At 37.9% G+C, this 22,080-nt stretch overlaps 1 protein-coding gene across 3 annotated transcripts in view; it reads left to right on the top strand.

Annotated features, from left to right (window-relative positions):
- Positions 1-22,080, top strand: part of Phf3 (PHD finger protein 3) — a 76,769-nt gene that overhangs the window by 49,086 nt on the left and 5,603 nt on the right. For all 3 annotated transcript variants that reach the window (XM_059244175.1, XM_059244176.1, XM_059244177.1), the window contains 9 exons: positions 2,128-2,311; positions 9,123-9,267; positions 9,347-9,503; positions 12,487-12,603; positions 15,458-15,589; positions 16,352-16,487; positions 17,542-17,737; positions 18,632-18,779; positions 21,058-21,147. In XM_059244175.1, the coding sequence (XP_059100158.1) occupies positions 2,128-2,311; positions 9,123-9,267; positions 9,347-9,503; positions 12,487-12,603; positions 15,458-15,589; positions 16,352-16,487; positions 17,542-17,737; positions 18,632-18,779; positions 21,058-21,147 (1,305 nt within the window). The remainder of the gene's footprint in view (positions 1-2,127; positions 2,312-9,122; positions 9,268-9,346; positions 9,504-12,486; positions 12,604-15,457; positions 15,590-16,351; positions 16,488-17,541; positions 17,738-18,631; positions 18,780-21,057; positions 21,148-22,080) is intronic.

The following is a 22,080-nucleotide window of genomic DNA, read 5'->3' on the forward strand; positions in this document are numbered from 1 at the left end:
AGTTCATTTTCCCTGATGTGACATTTTAAACCACCTTCTAAAAGTATTTTCTAAACAAATTTTAAAATATTTTATCTTTAAAAGAAGAAAAAATAGAAAGGATGCATTATACTTTCCAATTAAGTTTTCTTTCATTGCTGGTGATTTTTCTCATTTTTGATTTGTAGTAGAATCTTGGAGAGGAAAAAATGTAGTGGCAGTAAGTATATAAGAATAAGCAAATATGTCATCTAAAAGGCACTGAGAACACTGATTTTAGAAGCTGAAAGAAACCCTGGAAGCTTTTGGTCCAGCCATTCGGATCCGTTAGTAAGCCACACATTGCTGGGGGAGAAGCTGTAGCCTCTGTGTAAAAGGATGGTGAGGGAGCACAGCTCTGTTAGGAAGGTCTCCAGGTGAGCTGGCATTGACCCTCTACAGCTCCCAAGCACAGCTGGGCTTTCTACTGTGCAGGGAAAATAATTCACCAGAATCTGAGTATCTTGTGATGGACTCCTCCATTATTTACTAACTCAGCTCTCTCAGACACTCCTTTTGTGGCCAATCTTGGTTGATTTCCATTTTGTCAAATCTTTGTGACATTTAGCATTTCTGTCTGACAAGATATTTGGAGAGTTAGATTTTTTGGTTAACATAAATTTAATTGATGCTATGTCTGAGTGCTATATTAACATTTTACAGTATGTTCTCTGAAAACTTCTGTATGTCATTAACTGTTGGTTGTTAAATTTTGTGTACAGTTTCTTGTCTATTTGGAAACTATCTTACTATATTGTCATTTGGCTGAGTTGTCTCTTTCTTACCTGAAAAGACATTATAAAACGTTAACATTGTTGATGTTTTTAGAAATCCTACAAGTTGGTCTGAGTTTCTAGATGCATGCAGCATTCAGCCTGTCATTGCTTGGTTTTCTTTTTTGATGGTGAATTCTTATTTTTTCCCCTTTTGTTTTATTTTTAAGTTTTTGAGACAGGGTCTTTATGTAGCCCTGGCTGTCTTGGAACTTGCTATGTAAACCAGGCTGGCCTCAAACACACAGATCTGCCTGCCTCTGCTCCCAAGTACTGTTACATGCTCCACCATGCCTGGCCAATGGTGAACTCTTGAATCTTTTGGTCAATCTGGTGGTAATTTATGATGTCTGCTTTCACATATGACTTCCTATCACCGATTTCTATGTTGAAATAGTCATTGTATTTTTGTTGTGTGCTAGGAATATTACTAGACCTGTGATAGTAAAACATGTTGGGGCTGTAGAGGTGGCTCAGCAGTTAAAAGCTCTGGCTATTTTTTCAGAGGAGCCAGGTGTAATTCTGGTGTCCACATGGTGGCTCATAGTGTCTGTAATTCCAGAGCTGGAGGATCTGATGCCCTCTTCAGGCCTCCACAGGTGGTGTACTTACATACATGGCAAAGCACTCATACAAAGAGAACAAAAATACGTCTTAAAAACAAACTCAATGTTACATCTAGTTAGACAACTAAAAAAAAACCTGAAAAATGAGAGGATTCCTACATTAAATATCATGTTTCTATATTTGATACTTTGTCTATCTGTGTATAGTTATTCTCCATTTTTCAAGATTTGTGTAATGTGATTTAATTTCTCTCATCTGAGAAATCTCCTTTCACTAGGAATTCTTTGTAGGTTTCAATTAGGAACCAAGTAACAAGTACATTGATGGTCCACACAGGGAGTTAAAATGGCCTCTTGTCGTCGTAGTGCGAACTTAACTGATCCCTGGGCCGAAGTTAGTGTGACTGACTTGTTCTTTAGAAGCACTGCAAATGCAGAAGCTCAGTGCTCCACAGTACCTGCCTTCTTCATTGTCAGCAACTAAGGACCTCACCACTGATCTGTCTTGTTTTCTTCCTTCATGGGATGTTATGTGTTCTGTGCAGAGTAGGTGCTTAACAAATAGATTTTGAATGAAAGAATGAATCCTCTGTTTTTTAATAATCATAATATATTTTTGTATATCTTAAAATCGTTTAAATGATGACTGAAAATTGTTTCATCTCAACAGTTTGTACTGTTAATTAGATTTAGTTTCTTTCACTTACATATTATTGAAGTTTATCTTATATAGTAGTTTTCATTTTAATGAAATAAATTCTATTTTCCAGGAGTCTGGTGAGGGAAAAACTTCATCTGACAATAGAGATAATGAAATTAAAAAATGGCAGCTAGCACCTCTTCGGAAGTTGGGACAACCAGTTTTGCCTCGGAGATCATCAGAAGAAAAAAGTGAAAAAATACACAAAGAATCTACAACTACTACTTGCACAGTAGAAAAAGCATCCAAATCAGGTAGTGAGACTACTAAGAATTATGTGCTATATATTTAGTTTATTTCACAGGTTAGTGTATCTTGGAAATTAAAAAAAAATGAACATTTAAATGGCAGTTAAAATAAATTGACTATATTTGTAATGAAAAACATTGCTTTATGCTGTGGGATGTTCTGTATGGCAAATGTGTTGCTAATTAGTCAATAAATAAAACACTGATTGGCCATTGGCTAGGCAGGAAGTGTAGGCGGGACAAGGAGGAGAATAAAGCTGGGAAGTGGAAGGCTGAGTCAGAGAGACACTGCCAGCTGCCATGATGACAAGCCACATGTGAAGATGCCGGTAAGCCACGAGCCATGTGGCAAGGTATAGATTTATAGAAATGGATTAATTTAAGCTGTAAGAACAGTTAGCAAGAAGCCTGCCACGGCCATACAGTTTGTAACCAATATAAGTCTCTGTGTTTACTTGGTGGGGTCTGAGCAGCTGTGGGACTGGCAGGTGAAAGAGATTTGTCCTGACTGTGGGCCAGGCAGGAAAACTCTAGCTACAGCTTTAAATTTATGGGATACTGGTGAGGCTAGTTAGTGAAGTTAGACCTTAACCCTGTCTTCTTGGCACTTAAGTCTTTGTGGAAGAAGATAGACAGTAAACTAACAAGTAAGGAAATGATATCAGGCTTTAAGAAAAAGTGAAAATGAGGTGTAGAGTCACGGTTGGGGAGTGGGAGAGACTGATGTAGAAGGAGGGAAGTAACTTGTGGAATTTGGAGAATACAAAACACTGAAGGAGAGATGAGGTCAGGAGCAGTGTATGAAGGCTGAGGAAGAGACTAATACTAGAAGGCAGGTTCAAGGAAATTATGGAAGATGATGTAGTTTATTCTGAATATAAGTGAATCCTTTGGATTTTGTGCAAGGGAGTAATAGATAACCTTGGTAGTTTTAGATGATAGGCTAGTAGGAAGAAAAGAGTGCTCTCATTAAGAGTGCACAGCAGTATCCTGTAAAAGTAATGAGTACCTTGTTGCATAGGTACAGTGGACACAGTGAAGATGTTCAAATTGAAATTGCTTTTACAGTAGTGCAGAACTTGACAGTGGATTAGTTATAGGCAGATGAAGGAAGTAGGGATGATTGGATAGAATTTTAGTTTCATTTAATGAGATGAGAAAGAAAAAGACTTGAGAAGGAATATTTAAAAACAATTATGGCTTTCATCATTAGAAATTTGAAATGTTATTAGACATCCAGGTAGAGATATTTGAGTAAATTTTTGGCTGATGAATATGGAGCTGATGATGTTGGGGCTGTTGTGTCAATTTGGAACTCAACAGTCCATAGCTGTTATTTAAAATCAAAGATTTAGGTAAAAAAACAGCTATAGAGAATTCCACAGTGGACAGGCAGTGTAAGTGGAGTTTTCCTGTCCTGTAGCTGCTCTCAGATAAATACTGAAGCTTATATTAATTATAAATGTTTGGCCAGTAGCTTAGGCTTATCACATACATATCTGTATTAATACAAGTATAGACTGTGCATTGTACATAAATCAGCCAAAGATGATTTTTTTGTTATGTTTCGAGCAGGTAAAATGTACATCATGTGTCATGTAGTTCTTTTAGATTTATTTCTTTGTGTTTGTATTCACGATTTTCAGGGGGTCTTCTCCATCAAACCTGATTTTCTTTAATCTGGAATGAATTCTCAGCTTCCCATTTCCTGTGGAAATAAAGGCATAACCTCTCTCCCAAAACAACATACCTTTTGACTTAAATTTTGAAGTTAAGATATTTTAAAAATATATAGGTTGGTTTAATCTAGTGTTTTAATCTATGTCTCTTAGCAGCCATTGCTCCTTCCCCAACAGTCAAAAAATTCAAAGACAACACAATAACATATAATATCCAGACTCTCTGTGTATTTTCCATCCTCCCCTCCACCCTGAGACAGGGTTTCTCTGTGTAGCTTTGGAGCCTGTCCTGGATCTCGCTCTGTAGACCAGGCTGGCCTCGACCTCACAGAAATCTGCCTGCCCCTGCCTCCCGAGTGCTGGAATTAAAGGCATGCACCACTACCGCCCAGCTGTATTTTCCATCTTTATGTGGATATATATATATATATATATATATATATATATATATATATATATATATAAATTATTACTTTACTCCCTTTTTAAAAGCTGTATTATTTTAAAGCTATTTTTTTAAAGTCTAAGATTGTGTATACTCTTTCTCTTCTCTCTCCCAAGCCTTCGTACTCTTTTAAACAGACTATAACCCATTTAGAGGTTTTTTCTGTCTGAATCTGTCTTTACTGTGTATCTGTAATCCTTTTCTGTCTGCATGAGCTTGTGCTGGCAGCTTAAGCTAGCAGGCAGCAGCTGGGAGAAGCCTTTCTGTACCTCCACCTGTGTGTGAGACTGCAGGAACCTGCATTGGCGGTTGGCTGCCAGCTGCCGGCTGCATCTCACTGGGGAGACATCTCTGCACTGCAGCTGGCATAAGACTGAGACTAAGAAGCTGCATTTGTTTCTGTGCAGTTTAGAACCTTTTTTAAACTTTCTCAGGTTTTATGTGGAAATTCTCACTGAATGTTTGGGTGCCATTTGTAGGTAGAGTTTTCCTGTCCTGTAGTCGCTCTCATACAGAGGCTTATATTAATTATAAATGCTCAACCAATAGCTCACGCTTATTACTAACTAGCTCTTACTTTTTAAGTTAACCCATATTCCTTATTTATGCTCTGCCACATGGCGGTAACTATTAACATGGCACATTCATCTCCTGCTCCCTCTGCCTCTGCCTGGCGACTCCAGACTCTGCCCTTCTTCCTCTAAGCATTCTCCTAGTCTGGCTCTTCTGCCTAACCTCCTTCTGTTCATCTGATGGCCAGTCAGTTTGCTTATCAAACCAATCATAGCGACATATATTTACACAGTGTAAAGGAATATTCCACAGCAAGGCAGAAGCAGAGTCCTTAAAATACCAGCTTTTTTTTTTAAACAGCCTGGGAATAGGAAAGGGTCCAGCGAGGGTAACTTGAGAGGTGGATGCCTGTGAGATGGGGAGAAGTGTACTGTGGTGCTGCAGCGCTTGAAGGGAAGTGATAAACTGTCAAGTGCCACCTGGGTGTTAAACCTCTTAGAAAACTTAGCAAAGTAGGTGACTGATGACCTTGACAAGAATACTTTCAGAGAACAGTCAGGTAGAAACAATTGTAGCTTATGGCAGAATATGATGGAGGAACTGGAAGGATTCATTACAGGTAACTCTTGTGCAGGTAACTCTTGTAGGGCATCTGCTGATGAAGAGAGCAGGAATGTAGTAGTAGGTAGAGGTGGTGGTAGGGTTAAGGAATTTTACTTGGGATACAGCATGTTTTTGTTCTCTGATGTAAGTTCTTGATGTCTTGTTGAAAATCAGTTGTTTGTAAATTATTGATCTATTCTGTATTCTGTTTTTTTCCATTGTTCTGTGCATTTTCTTTTTAAATGCTGGTAGCATGCTGCTTAGGCTAGTAATATTGTAATGATTTCAGCTTTTTAGCTCAGGATTGCTGTGCCTGTGTAAGATCTTTTGTCGTTCATTACACATTTCAGAAATGTCTTTCCTATTTTTGTGGTAATATTTTGATAGGAATTATATTGACCATAGATTGCTTTGAATAGAATGAACATTTTAATGGTATTTTTTAGTTTGTAATAAGGGATAACTTTCTCTGTATTTTAATTTCTTTTATCATGGTTTTAAAATTTGCACTTAGAAAAATTTATTCCTAAGTATTTTATTTTGTTGTGGCTATTAGCAGTGAAGCTAATTTCGTGGTTTCTCAGGAATTTCATTATTGATGTATATTTTAAAATTTACTGAGTTTGTCATATTGGGTTTATATTCTGCAGTTTTGCTGAATTTAATCACTCCTAAGAGGGTTGGGTTTTTGTTGTTTGTGTTATTTTATGGAATATTTCTTTTCGTATATATGACATCATATCTCCTGCAAGAGAGATAATTTGAGCTCCCCTTTTCTGTTTAAATGTCTCTTATTTGGAGGTTTTTTTTTTTTTTTTTTTTGAGTATCGTGTTTCAAAAAAAAATTGATTAGGGATGTTCAGTCAGTAGTAGAGAATGTTGGGTGCAGTAAGAGGAAAAAACTAAGTAGGGGTGACTTTGTGATAGAAAAAGGTATTAGCTGAGATTCTGTTTTCTCAGTAAAATGTGAAATAAGTCAAACTGGAAGATAAGGAAGTGTTTTGTTAAGAGAAGGGAAAGTGTGAGATGTCTGAGGGGATATCAGAGTTCCTAGGAAGACAGAATTAGTAGATGAGGGCATTGTCTAACAGAGAGAGTAAGTGCTAAGTAGACTAGGAGCAACAGTGGTGCACTGTCTCGTTCAGTTTTTATTGGAAATGGGGTTCTGAAGATAGTTAAAATAAAGAGTTTTAGAATAGTGAATATGTGAAAAATATCATTAGTCATCTAGGAAGTCCAAATCAAACCACAGTGGGATATCAGTGTATCTCTTTAGCAATGACTATTATGGGAAGGACGGAAGATAAATGACACTACCAAAGTGTCTGCCACCTGGTGCATGGTGTACACATAGAGTCTACTCTTTTTTTTTTTCTTCTTTTCCCCCGTCTTTACAGACAGGGTTTTTCTGTGTAGCGTTGGCTGTCCTGGAGCTCACGGAGATCCACCTGCTCCCCAAGTGCTGGGATTAAAGGCATGTGGCGAGTCTATTATATGTGAAGTCTGAAATGCTGATTTCCTAGAAGCTGAGAATAGATGTGCAGTTATATCAGCTGGTGGCTACCAGAGGTTGGAGAGAGTTGGATAGGGAAATTTTATAAAATGGGCTAAGTTAGAAGCAAGAGATTCTGGTATATTATTACATAGCAAGGTGGTTGTAGATAGTAATAATGTATGCTTCAAAAATTTAGGAGTTTAAATGTGTTCACCATTTATAAAAGTGATAAATGATGAGATAAATTTAAGGTGATTTATGCATTGCATGGTGTTTATCTGTATCATAACAATATACTCCATTAGTGAGTATAGTTTTTAATATATCAAATTCACTTTTTTTAAAATAATTAAATATTTTCATTTATTTTACATCCTGATTGCAGTTTTCCTTCCCGTTCCCTCCCCCCCACCTCTTCTCTACACCCCTGCAGTTCCCCCCATCTATTCCTCTTCCATCTCCATTCAGAAAGGGGCAGGCCTCCCATGGGGGTCAACAAAGCATGGCACATCAAGTTGAGGCAGGACCAAGCTCCTCCCCCTGCATCAAGACTGGGCAAGGCAACCCAGCATGGGGAATAGGTTCCCAAAAGCCAGCTCAAGTGCCAGGGACAGGTCCTGATCCTATTGCTAGGAGTACCGCAAAGAGACCAAGCTACACAACTGTCACCCCCATAGATTGGTCCCATGCAGGCTCCCTAGCTGTTGGTCCAGAGTCCATGAACTCTGCCCAGCTCAGGACAGCTATCTCTGTAATTTCCTGTGTCATGACCTTGACTCCCTGGTTTGTACAATCCCTCCTCCCTCTTCAGCTGGACTCCTGGAGCTCAGCCCAGGGCTTGGCTCTGGATCTCTGCATCTGTTTCAATCAGTTACTAGATGAAGGCTCTCTGATGACAATTAGGATAGTTACCAATGTGATTTCAGGAGATGGACAGTTCAGGCACCCTCTCCACTATTCCTAGGAGTCTTTGCTGGGGGTCATCCTTGTGGATTCCTGGGAAATTCCCTGGCACCAGGCTTCTCCCTAACCACGAATTGCACCCTCCCCATCAAAATATCTCTTTCCTTACTCTCCCCCTCCGTCCCACTCCCAACCTCATGTTCCCATCCCCCTAGCCCTGTCAAATTCATTCTTGAAGATTTACTTTTATTATTTCTAATGATGTGTATGTGTGCATGTCAGTGTGTGGGTATGTACATGTAAGTGCATGTGCCTCTGGAGGTCAGAGTTAGAAGGGATTGTGAGTAGCCTGACATGGGTGCTGGGAACTGGACTATGATTCTAGAAGAGCCATCTTTCAATCCGCCTGGAATAATTTTTTGAATGCGAACAAACAGAAATGAAAAGAATTATTGATCTAAGAAGATTCTAGAATAAATGAGCTGTTGTCAAAGTTGTAGATTGTTTGACATTGAGATTTTGAAAATGTGAGAATTAGTAATGGAAGAAAGAAAAACCAGTGGAGTGCATTAGTATTCAGCTAATGTCAAACACAAGGAAAAAGCTCAGTTGATTCTGTTACTTATTAATAAAGTCATCACATTATTTGTTTACCTTGTAAATTTGGGTCAGATTTTCTAAGTAGCTTATTAAAAGTATAATAGTTGGGCGGTAGTGGTGGTGGTGGCGGTGGCGGCGGTGGTGGCGCACACCTTTAATCCCAGCACTCGGGAGGCAGAGCCAGGTGGATCTCTGTGAGTTTGAGGCCAGCCTGGTCTACAGAGTGAGTTCCAGGACAGGCTCCAAAACTACACAGAGAAACCCTGTCTCGAAAAACCAAAACCAACCAAACAAACAAACAAAAAAAGTACAATAGTATATGAAGAGTAACTGTCTCTGAAACCCTTATTGAAATGGGCAAAGAGTGCAAGTGCGTACAATTTATGGCTTTAGGATTGCTCTTGATCACTGGACTTTTAATTAGCATTTTCGTACCAGGTCATTGGAATAATGGACTGGGCTCTCATGTTATTTCTAAATAGTGACTTAGTCTGCCTTGATTTAAACTTAAATCATGTATTATAAAAGAAAGTGTCTCTTTAAAACAGTTTAATGAGTTTAGATACTTTTTAAAATTAGGTACTCATGAGAAGCAAGAGATGAAAAAGAAGAAAGTTGAAAAAGGAGGACCTCATGTGCACCCCCCTGCTGCTGCTTCCAAACCTTCTGCAGATCAGATCAGACAGAGCGTCCGGCATTCCCTTAAAGACATTCTTATGAGAAGGTAACATGTTGTTATCACAAAAGGTTGAATGGCATTTATTCCGTGTATTTGAAAATAATTGAGTTGTTTTAATTTTAAGACTTATAGACTCAAATTTGAAGGTTCCAGAGGAAAAGGCAGCAAAGGTTGCCACAAAAATTGAAAAAGAGCTTTTCTCTTTTTTTCGAGACACGGATTCCAAGTATAAGAATAAATATAGAAGCTTGATGTTCAATCTAAAAGATCCTAAAAACAATGTAAGTAACTTGTTTTGTCTCTGAATTTTCTTAAATTTTATTTAATTTTGTAAGTGTGTGCATGTGTGTTGGTGGGCACGCGTATACTTGGGCTCTTTTGTCAAAGGACAACTTTCAGGAGTCAGTTCTCTCTACAGTGTGAGTCAGAGAATTGAACTCAGGTCATCAAGCTTGGTAGTGAGCACCTTCACCCACCGAACCATCTCACCAGTCTTATAGATGTTTATGCTTGCCTCTTTCCTGAATAGGAATCCAAGATTGTAATGAAATAGCTCTTCAATTTACTATTTGAAGTGAGACTATCTCAAATACGTTCTGCAAGAGGTCCATAGCCTGAGTGCCTCCCCGAATAGCTATTGGTGTGATCCAGCACACTTGTAGATGACATCGAGTCACATTGTGAAAATGTTTAGCACCCCTGGGCAGCTCATACAATATTCTTTGTTGTTTGGGCTATTTGCTTGTCGTGCTAGGGATTGAATTTGACCCCATGTCATGAAGTATGTTCTCTACAACTGACATCCTTTCCTCACTGTCTTAGTGACACCATGACCACGGTAGCTCTTACAAAAGAAACATTTAATTGGGCTGCTTATAGTTCAGAGGTTCAGTCCATTATTATCATGGAGAGGGACATGGTAGCGTGCAGGCAGACATGGTGCTAGAGAAGGAGCTGAGAATCTTACATTTTTGATCCGAACTACCACACTCACTAAGAACATGTCAGTTTTCACTGTCAGAGAAGGGGAACAGGGTCTTGAACTTAGATGTAGCTGAGGATGACTTTAAACTTCTGTTCCTTCTGTTTCCAACTCTTGAGTACTGGGGTCATAGGCTTGAGCCACATTGCTCACCTTAACATGTTGTGGGGCTCAGACCCAGAGCTGCACTCATGGTGGGTAAGCTCTTTGCCAACTGAGCTGTGTATGCAGCCCTAGAACATAACATTTTAGTAAGGTCTTTTGCTACTTTATGATTCCTATACATTAGTGAGTAGTATTGTGAGTCTGTTGAACCACATGTCTAGATTTATGTGCATTTCTTTCCTTTACTCTCTTGCAAACCCAGTTGAAAAAAAATTCATTCTTCAGTATTCTTCAGACTCTGTTAAGCCTAAGCATTTTAATCTAAATCTGTAAGTAGAACTGTGCCCACTGAAAACCTAAGTCACATGTAGTTCTAAACTAAAACAAATATCCATGCATGGTGGCATATGCTTGACATCACAGCTACCTAGGGAATCTGAGGCAGAAAAAGTTCGCTTAGGCTGTGAGTTCCCAGAGAGCTTGAGCATAGTGAGACTTTGCCCTTTCTCCAAGAAATTAAATAGAACTTTATTTTAGAGTATGTTTTAAATGTGGATTAAACATTATTGATCTCTTAATTATCTGTGATTTCTTGTTTGAGACTTAACAAAAAAATCTTAAAGCTGTGTGTGTGTTTGTTTTGTATTTATGCATGTAAGTGTATTTATGTGTTTGTGTGTGTTTATACACAGAAAGTTCTATGCTGTGCACACTAAGCAAAAGTCAGGTAGTGAACACTTTCAAAGTTCCAAATGTAAATAAGATTGATTATTTTTGTGTGTTAAATTTACTTAGGTTCATTGAAAATTTTTGACTAAAGATGACTCTAGCTTATAGATTAAATTAAATCTCTTTATATAAAAGCTTTCACATTGGTGATGTAAGTTCACATAGTAATATTTGCTGCAACATAGTCATCCCTCAGTACTCATGCATTTCTGCATCTGTTTTTCCACCAATAGCAGATCAAAACTACTGGGGAAAAAAATTACATGTGTACTGAACATGTATAGGCTTATTTTTCTAGTTGTCATTTCCTATGTAGTATGTGTAACAACTGTGTACACACCTCTTAACATTGTATTATATATTATAAGTAAATATAGAGATAGTGTCACTACGGTCGTGTGACACTTAACAATGCTGATACGGTATAAAAAAGTAATCATTAGGTGATTTTGCTATTGTGTACACATCGAAATGTATTTACATAGACTAAGGCAGCCAAGCCATCTTCTCTGTCACTAAGCAATAAAGTCTTAGCTGTATATTGTTGTTTGGTTAGGCTATTGTGGAATGAAGTGTTATGTCACACAGAGCTATGTATGGATTCATGTATATAGGTTATATGCAAATAGTACATCATTCTTATATCCGATGATTTGGTGTTTGGGTGAGTTCCTGGGACCATTCTTCCTAATGCTTATGGACAAACTGTATTTGGTTGAAGAACTTTCAAGATATTAACACCTATTGAAAAAAAGTTTGCATTGTACAGTCCATCATGGACCAAGAACTTTTTGAAATATATAATCTAGAAACTTTCTCAATAATCAAATGAAGATTATTTTTCTTTGCAATTAGTTCTTTGCTATGGTTTCCACTCAAGCCTGCCAGGATTCAAATGTACAAATCTTAAAAACAGAGAAGTTACTACATTGATAAAAGCTGTTTTATTCAGTGCCTTAACTATACCGTGGAGTGGTTATTATAATTTGTCCTGGGATAGACTTAATATCATTTTTGAACCAGGTGTATGATGGTTTCATTGCACTTGCTTTTTCATGTTGATTTTTATGTGGATTTTCTTTTCTTTTTTGGTGGTAGGGTAGGGTGGGGTGGGGTGGAGCAGAAGCCTAACAGAATGTACTGCGTTCTGTAGCTGAGGCTGTCCTTGAACATTCCACCCTACTGCTTCACTCTCCTGAGTGCTGGATTGCTGGGATTGCAGGTGTGGCCGCCATATTGACATCAAGTTGAATTTTATATAGGAAGTGTTTTACTCTTCCAGAACATAAAGCTGTTAGGCTGCATATGCTAAGTTATATATAAATTATGAGTGTTTATAAATCAGGCTTAAAAGATGCTTCAAAGTTTATTAGAATTTCACATATCACCGCTCTCTTTTCTTTCTAAATGTTTGTGTTTCTTTTTCTTTTCATTTTAAAATCCTGTAGATATTATTTAAAAAAGTCCTAAAAGGAGAAGTAACCCCTGATCATCTTATAAGAATGAGTCCTGAAGAACTAGCCTCTAAAGAGTTAGCTGCGTGGAGACGAAGGGAAAACAGACACGTAAGGACATCCATAACTCTGTGTTTGGCTTGGCTATCAAAGTCTTTGTTTTAAGATTCAGTTATTTTTATTTTATGTATCATGTTTTGCCTGTATGTAAGTGTTTCCCATTCATGCAGTGTCTGAAGAGGGCATCTGTCTTAGGGTTTCTCTTGCAGTGATAAAACACTAGAGCTGAAGCGCTTGGTGAGGAAACGGTTTGTCTGGCTTACATATCCCGAGTCAGAGTCCACCGAGAGAAGCCTAGGCAGGAGCTGATGCAGAGGCCGTGGAGAGGTGCCGCTTACTGGCTTGTTTCTTTTGGCTTGCTCAGCCTATTCTCTTCTAGAACCCAGGACTGTCAGGCCAGGGGTGTCCCCACATTGTGTCCCTACAATGGGATGGGCCCTCTCCCATTGATCACTAATAAAAAAATGCCCTTCAGGCTTGTCTGCTTGTAGCCTGATCTTGTGGAAGCATTTTCTCAGTTGGAGTTCCCTCCTCTCAGATGACTGTAGCTTGTGTCAGGTTGACATAAAACTAGCCAGCACTGCTTTGGGTCCCAGAAACTAGTGTTACAAACAGTTGTGAGCCTCCATGTAGGTTCTGGGAACTGGAAAATAAGTGTTAACCAATCTATACTCTCTGTAACCAGTTCAAATGTATTATGAACATTAAAATTTTAAAGAATCAGCTGGTTTAATTCTAAAACTTGGTACAAGTTTAAAATCTTTTACTATCAAGTTCCATGGGCAAACTTTCTGAAGAAAGTCAAGAATTTTTAGAACTAATTTATTATTGAGAAGATATAAATTGAATAGCCATGTGTAAATATACAGAGATGTTGTTATGTTTATGTGTTAACTGTCGCAGACTGAACTGGAGTGTTGTAATATGAGAACCGTACCTCATTTTGAAATTAAAAATTTCTCAAAGTCACAGGTGCCAAGAATTTTCAGTTGCAATTTAAACTTGAAGTGTCTTTAAAGTCAATCTTCAAAGATTAACTAAAAAGTTCTTTTCTTTTTCTTTTCTTTTTGAGGAAAGATCTCACTGTATAGCCCAGACTGGCCTTGAACTTGTAGTCCCTTCCCCCAGCACTCCCTGAGTGCTAGGCATGGCCACCTGCACTCAGGGAATATATGACTTAGCCATAGTGCCCAATATTAGCTGCCTGTTTTAAGAAATAATGATTATATGTGTTTGTGTTGCCCTGCCTCATTTACCTGATTCTTTTGCCAATGATGCTTGCTTCCATCATAGACATTAATCCTCCTTGGTCTGTGTCAGAGGTGGTCTCAAAGTCAAGAGGTCTTCATGTCTATTTGTACATCTATCATGTCTATTTGTACATCTTTTTTTTTTTTTGCTTTGATCTTACTTAATCTTGCCTCATTTTTATTTTGAAAAAAATCTTAACATTATCTTTCTCTGCACATTCCAAATATACACTTGCCAAACTGAAGTTTAAAAATTGTCTACCAGTGTCATTTTGCATTGGAGCCCATGTTTTTCTTTTCTTGGACATTCTCCTTGATTTTTTTTCCCCTGGTTTTTTTGAGACAGAGTTTCTCTGTGTAGTTTTGGTGCCTGTCGTGGAACTCGGTCTATAGCCCAGGCTGGCCTCACTCACAGAGATCTGCCTGCCTCTGCCTCCCAAGAGCTGGGATTAACGATGTGCTCAACCACCACCCGGCCCTCCTTGATTTTTTAAAAAGTTATTTTATTTGTTATTATTCTGCTGTGATAATGGGGAGTTGGCGTTATTCCATGGCACATTTATTTGTGAATGTCAAAAGACAAGTTTGTGAGCAGATCACTCCACCTGCCTTTCCATGGATTCTAGGGATCAAAGTCAGGTTTGCAGGTTTATGTGGTAAGAGCCTTTACCTGTTAAGCAATCTCACTGGTCCTATGTGACTTTTTTAGTGTATATTTTACAACTAACAAACAAGAGATGAATGGACAGACCTTTACTGTAGCTGGAGCTATCTCTAGTCCCGCCTGGGCCGGCAGCCACTCAGACTCAAACACACAGACACTTATATTATTTAAACTGTTTGGCCTAATGGCTTAGGCTTCTTGCTAACTGTTCTTACATCTTAAATTAACCCATTTCTATAAATCTATACCTTGCCACGTGGCTCATGGCTTACCAGTATCTTACATGTTGGTACTCATCGCAGCGGCTGGCAGTGTCTCCTGACTCAACCTTCCTGTTCCCAGAATTCTCTTTTCTGCTTGTCCTGCCTATACTTTCTGCCTGGCTACTGGCCAGTCAGCATTTTATTTATCAATCAATCAAAGCAACACATTCACAGCATCCCCAGCTCTTTATAATCCTTACTCCTCCTTGCTCTATTTGACATCCCCCCCCCCCACTATCTTGTATTCCTGTTATACTTGCTAACTTTCATATGTTGTTGCTGAGTTTCTTTATGATAGCTGTTAATTACTAGTGTTACTAAGCAGGCCAGGAGACAGTACTAAGGGGCTACCAGTTTTTTTGTTTTTATCATTGAATAAGCTGGTATTGGAGGAATATACTAGAACATCAAATGAGGAAGATGAATTCAGTTAGTTCTTGCTTCCTTTTGCACTTACAGGTGTGCAAGCAGATTTCAAGTATAAATACTGTGATTCCTACTCGGAACATTGCCTTTCAGGTGCCTCCTTGCAGAATGTTAATGTGAGCCTCTCCTGGCTCAGGCATAGAGTTGAATTCTTAAGACTTGTCAACATTTAATAGAGTTTATTTGTATTTTATATGACAGACAAGCTATAAATTAATTATGTATAATAATTTATTAGGTAAGTAAGTCCTCATTAGTTAAAGCACATACTTTAAATATTTTCTTCAAATATTTTCTATTAGACCATAGAGATGATTGAGAAAGAGCAAAGAGAAGTGGAAAGACGACCAATCACAAAAATAACTCACAAAGGTGAAATAGAAATTGAGAGTGACGCCCCAATGAAAGAACAGGAAGCGGCCATGGAAATACAGGTGAAGAACAGATGTGTCCTGTTTTGCAGCTTAGAACATGAAGATGAAGGAAAGCTTTCTTCGTGTTTTTAAAGCAGAACATTATTTTTAAGTCGTGTATTTTAAAGTAGTCTGTTTTCTATTGGATTGATTGTTATGAGCTTATTTTTCTCAGTGTGCAGAAAATTGTCTTCATTATAGGCTCCTTTTGAAAAACTTGCTAGAATCCTGAGGGTATTTGATAGAGTAATTCCCCGGTGCTTTGTAAATAGTGTAATTTGAGAACAATTGCAACTTTTCTTAAGATTTGCTTTCTCTTGTATAATAGAAAAATGAGAAATAAGTAGAACAAGGTGGAGATAGTCTATTTTAAGTTTCCTTGTTTTCAAATACCAGTAAAAACAATAATTTGAAGACTCATTAAAAGCTTTGATGAGTTGTTTTGAGTTTTTGCTCTAAATAATAAATGCTAATTGTTATTTTTACTTATCTATTATCTATCTTTTATTTATTTATTTATCTATTTATTTATTTATTTTTTAGGATAGGGTTTCTCTGTGTAATAACCTTGGCTGTCCCAGAACTCACTCTGTAGACCAGGCTGGCCTGGATTAAAGGCATGTGTCACCATGCCTGGCTTTTATTTTTTTCTTAAAGAAAGTAAAAAACTATGAACATAATGGCTTTACTTTGGAAAATATGTTTATAAAATAACAAGTTGATTTTTAAAATTGATGCCAGATTTTATTGGCTAAAACTTTTTTTTATTCTCACTTATGTTAGGAACCTTCAGCTAATAAGTCATTGGAGAAGCCAGAAGGAACTGAAAAACAAAAAGAAGAGGTTGACTCCACATCTAAAGATACCACTAGTCAACACAGACAGCATCTTTTTGATCTGAACTGCAAGATATGCATAGGTTGGGAGTTTTGCTCACTCTAATGTTAACGCTCATTGTATAAAGAGTATTTCTTTACTTGTTTTTGTAATTTGGGTTGGTTTTGTTTTCCCAGTTTGTATGGTGCAGCATCTACCTGCTCCTATTTTATGAAATTAGATCCTTTTTACAAATGTAAAAGCAGGCACAGCCGTGCTTTTCCATGTTTACAGGAATATACATTTGGAATATACATTTAACAGTAGCATATAGGAAACATTTGTTAAAGACTACTAGACTTGCCCATTTTCAGAATGTTTGAGTTTTTTTATTTGTGTGTTTCTCCTTTTGGATGCTATAGGCCCAAATTAGCGTCATTTTCTATACTTTACAGTGTTGTTCTTGTTTAGTAACTTAACATTGCACTATGTGTTTACTGTTAGGAACAGGTAGGATACAGAATTGTTTTACTTTTGAACTCTCAGTATTTTAGATAGAAATTGATCAGGGAATCAGATTTACTTTAGATTATTACAGTGTTTTTGTTTTAGTCTCGTGGTCCCCCCCCCCCCCCCCAAAGCTGTCCTGGAACTTGCTTTGTAAACCAGGTTGGCCTCAAACGCAGAGAGATCCACCTGCCTTTATCTCCCCAATGCTGGGATTAAAGGTGTATGCCACCATGCTTGGCTAGTTAACATTCTTCTGCTGATTTTTCACATTAATAAGTGAGGACAAACACCTTCATCTCCTCTTTTACAAATGTGATGTTTTCTATTTAAACATTGGTAATAATTACAAAATGGTCAAAGGGGGTGTTAAGTTAGTACAGGTAGAACCCTAGAGTGTCCTAGAAATTGCATTTCAGTTAGCTTAGGCCTCTTTGGAAGATGGAATTGTTCTCTGTGGAACAATTACTGTTGGTTCTTAGAATTAGTGTAACAGCTTGCTGTGAGAAAACATTATAGGTAGATATTACCCCAGGAAATGTTTTACTTAGTAATTGAACCAGAGAAACGAAATCACTTTAGAAAGTAAAAATGAATGCAGATTTTAAAATTGCAGGTAACAAGTTTGTTTTGGTGTCTTATGGCTTCAGGTCGAATGGCACCACCTGTAGATGATCTTTCTCCAAAAAACGTGAAAGTTGTTGTTGGAGGAGCTCGTAAACATTCAGACAACGAAGCAGAAAGTTTAGCAGATGCATTGTCTTCAACTACAAATATTCTGGCTTCTGAATTCTTTGAGGAGGAGAAACAAGAGTCTCCCAAATCAACGTTCTCTCCTACGCCACGGTAGCTTTCTCTCAGTCATAATTCTATAACCATTGCTTACTTGTACTTACGAGTGTGCAGAAAGATAAGTGACATACTAGGGACTTTCCAGAAAGTAAACTATGTATATATATTATAACAGGCCCTTTGAGATAAGTGAATAGGACTCTGAAAGTTACTTTATTTTGAGTGGATTTTAGAGTTAAGAGATTTGAGAGATGAAGTAACAACTTTCAAACTCTTAATTATGGGCTGGGGAGATGGCTCAGCATTTAAGAGCATTGGCTACTCTTCCAGAGGTCTGCTTTCCCCAGGTCAGCTCGTAACTATCTGTACTACAGTTCCAAAGGCTCTGACGCCCTCCCCCGGCCTCCATGGACATGCATATGATACACAGACAAACATGCAGGCAAAACCCCAGACCCATGGAATAAGAACAAGTAACTCTTTATAACCACACCAGAGACAAGTGAGTTAAACACGCTGCTCCCACAATGTAGGGGATACAGCCCTTTCTGTATGCTTGCACGTCTGTGGATCGTAGTCTACTTCTACCAGCCCAGAGGAATGATTTGTAAATCATGACTGTGTGGTTGTAATTGTAATTTATAAATTGAAAATGTAAACTTTTTATTGATCTTTATTTATACTTTTATTGATAGTCGTCTTGACATAAAATACTTTGAATGACTATGTAGAAATTGACTGATTTGTGGATATTTTACGACATTTATTTGTGTATGTGTGCTATAGTACTGAGGTGGAGGTTAGAGGACAACTTGGTTTTGTTGATTTTCTGTTTCCACCTTTATGTGGGTTCCAGGGATTGAACCCAGGCCCTCAGGATTGGTGGCAAGTGTCTTTACCCACTGAGCCATCTGGCTTGCCTTGTTAACTTTAGTATCCTTTTTTTAGTCCAGAGATGCCTGGAACTGTTGAAGTTGAGTCTACCTTCCTGGCTCGATTGAACTTTATCTGGAAAGGTTTTATCAATATGCCGTCGGTGGCAAAGTTTGTTACTAAAGCCTACCCTGTATCTGGATCCCCTGAGTACTTGACAGAGGTACTGTGAACTTTTCTGCCTTTCCTTGCTTGGGTTCATGTGTTTCTGAAAGCAGTAGGCAGGGAGACATATGGTTAATAATAATTTAAAAAGTTGTAAACCCATTTATTAATGAGCCTTAAAACAGCTCAATTAATGAAATCATTAATTCACAAATGAATTTGCAGACTAGTAGAAAACTGTACTCTGAAAGTTTTAAACTTAGATACCTTACTTTTTCTAAAACATACTTCACTGAGACAGAGAATAAAAACCAGTGTTTCCATGATTATTCAAGTTTGTTTTTAAGTAGAGATTTATGTAAAAGACTGCCATGTTTATGGCAGAGTTAGCCTATCGAAAAGATGTCTTAATTGTTAAAAAAATGGAATTGTTTATGTTTCAGGACCATAGTACTGTCTCTGTCACTGTTTAGACTGGAAAGTAAAGCTTACATCTAATTGGCAGTCTCAGGAGACCACTGACCAATCATTGTAGTGGTTCCTGTGGTAGATTGTATATCCAAAGGAAGAAAATGTTAACTAGTAGAAAATAAACAGTAGTAGAATAATACTGTAATTAGGGACCAAGTATGACATTTAAACAACTACATCAAAGGAGACAAAACCAGTGTACATGTATTATAGACTTTATTTTTGTTGGTTTGTTAGATTAGCCTTTTCATTTATTTTTAGTCTTCTGATCATAAAAAACAAAAGTTATTTAAACAATTCATTTCGGATTTTCACAAGCCTAAGTCATGACCATTCTCTGTAATGTTAAGGTGAGCTTTCTTGTGATTAGGCTGAAATTGTACTGGGTCTGTCTCAGTCTTCTCTCTCCTTCTAGTGTCCTAGGTGCCCATCCCAGGGCGCTGTGTGCGTGGCAAGCTTTCTGCCACCTAGCTACAGCCATAGTCCTTTACATTGCCAGTGGTTTTAGTTAATACACAATGCTATTGTTACAGGATTTACTCAGCTAATCATTTTTTAGGAATGTGAATTTTGTTAGAGAAAAATTCATGGGCCAGTGATGGTCTTTTGGAAAAAAAGTCTTGGATTTTTAGTTTTTCTTTAGATCATTTTGAAGGTAATTCTTTTACATGGATAATTAGGTCCTGGACTTTGAATGAAGCTATTTTTCTCAGTGCCACAGTTTCTATGTTATTACTTTCTTGAACTTCATCTCTGCTTTTTAGTTACTTAGTTTTATTAGAGCTAAAATCTCAAAATATTGAAAGCAACTAAGGAGTTAAATAAACTTAAACTTAATTCTACTTTTATGATTTTCCTTGGTCTTCAGAGAAAAAAGGAATATGCTGAATAAATGTCTATTAAATAATTATATATATATGTGTGTATAATTTTCTCTTTGCAAAAATATTTTTGTAATTAAGTTGCCTAATATCTGAACTTCAGCTGTTAATAATTAAGAATACCTCAAAAAAAAAAAGTTTAAAAAAAGCACCAGGCATAGTAGTGTATGCCTGTAGTCCCAGCACTTAAGAGACTGAGGCGGAAGGATCTCTATGAGTTTGAGGCCAGTCTGGTCTACATAGTGAGTTCTGGGACAGCCAGAGCTACATAGTGTGACCCTGTTTTGAAAAATAAAACAAAAGAATCCCCCTGCCTACTACCCCTGACAACCACTGAAGAGCAGAGAGCCTGCCTCTGACTGTCCCGGAGTGTGCTGCTCTTCTTTAATTGCTTTGTGCTGGGTTGGCTGCTGGTTCTTTTTCCTGTGCTTGTCTATTCTGACCTGGCATGACCTCAGATATTTTTCCTAGTGTTGACTGTATTTATGTTTGTATCTAACTTTTTTTTTTTGTTCTTCGAGACATGGTTTCTCTGTGTAACAGCCCTGGCTGTCCTGGAACTCACTCTGTAGTCCAGGCTGGCCTTGAACTCACAGAGATCCACCTGCCTCTGCCTCCCAAGTACTGGGATTAAAAGCATGTGTCACCACCACCCAGCCTAACATTTCCCTCCTTAGTAAATTACATTTTCAATATTATTTATTTGAAGTTGGCATTTGAGATGAGCTCAGTTGCTATCTGTCTGCTGTGTTTCATTTTCTGTTGCAATTGTTTACTCTTTGTGTGTTCTGATGGAGACTGACTGAACCTGAGACTTATACATGCTAAGCACATGTTCTACCACTGTGCTCTTAGCCCTGTTTACTTGTTTGTATTATCATTCAAATTATTCTCAAAGCTGAATATGTATGAATCATGGATATTGTAATGAAGATATCCTATATTTGTTGATTTTTTTTTCTTTTTCCTTTTTTTTAACCATAGGATCTACCAGATAGTATTCAAGTAGGTGGCAGGATATCACCACAGACAGTTTGGGATTACGTGGAAAAAATAAAAGCATCAGGAACCAAGGTGCGTAAACTTTTTAACAATACCAATATGTGAAATGTTTACAGAATCAAACTGCTTAGAGTCTTATACAAGGATCCAGTGTTTCTTGAGAAAAGGGAGTTAATAAAAGTTTGAAATGTGTATAATCTGTCTTACAAAATGGAGGTAAAGAGCCTGGGAGGTGATAGACAGCTCGGTTGATAAAGCGGGTGCTATGCAAGTGTGAGGACCTTCGTTTGGTTCCCAGCACACATAATCATCTAGGGTGTGGAGATGCACACACATTTATAATCTCAGCACTAGAGAGACAGAGGTGTGGAGTTTTGGTGCTTGGCCAGTTACCAAGCCTAATTAGAGCCCAGGTCCCAGCTAGAGACTTTTTTAGAACAATATGGAGCATCTTGTTAGAAATGACACTTTGATTGACCCGTGGACTGCACATGGGAACACACACTGAAGTCCAGCCGTTTGCTCAGAGCCATGTGACATTCCCTTCGTTCTCTGCTGCTGGTGTGTATCCTCCTAGCCCTGTCTGTCAGCACTGTGGAAGAAAAGGTGTCTGAGTCAATGTTGAGGTCTACCCTGCACTCTGAGTCCAGTGGTTCAGATACTGCAGAAGCTTGTCCTCCTTTGCCAGTTAGGATGCTATGAGGCTTGGGGCTCTGGTCTGGGAGGATCATTTGGGAACCAGGCTACTTCTGTCACTTTATTGTTTCCTAGAGTGCTCGCCTTCATCAGGCAAAAACATTTAAAGCTCATTTATCAGCAACTGATGGGGAGAAGTGGGGGCTGTTTGTCAAGTTATTTTTAAAGGCAAACCCCAGAAATGACAATCATCACTTAATTTTATTTAATTTAATGGGCAAGAGCATAGTCAAACAGTGATATGTAACTATAAAGGAAACTGGTAAATGTAATCTCTACTGGATGGCCATGTGCCAGCCAAAAATTAAG

Source organism: Peromyscus eremicus, chromosome 16_21 (assembly GCF_949786415.1).
Source record: "Peromyscus eremicus chromosome 16_21, PerEre_H2_v1, whole genome shotgun sequence".
NCBI lineage: Eukaryota > Metazoa > Chordata > Mammalia > Rodentia > Cricetidae > Peromyscus > Peromyscus eremicus.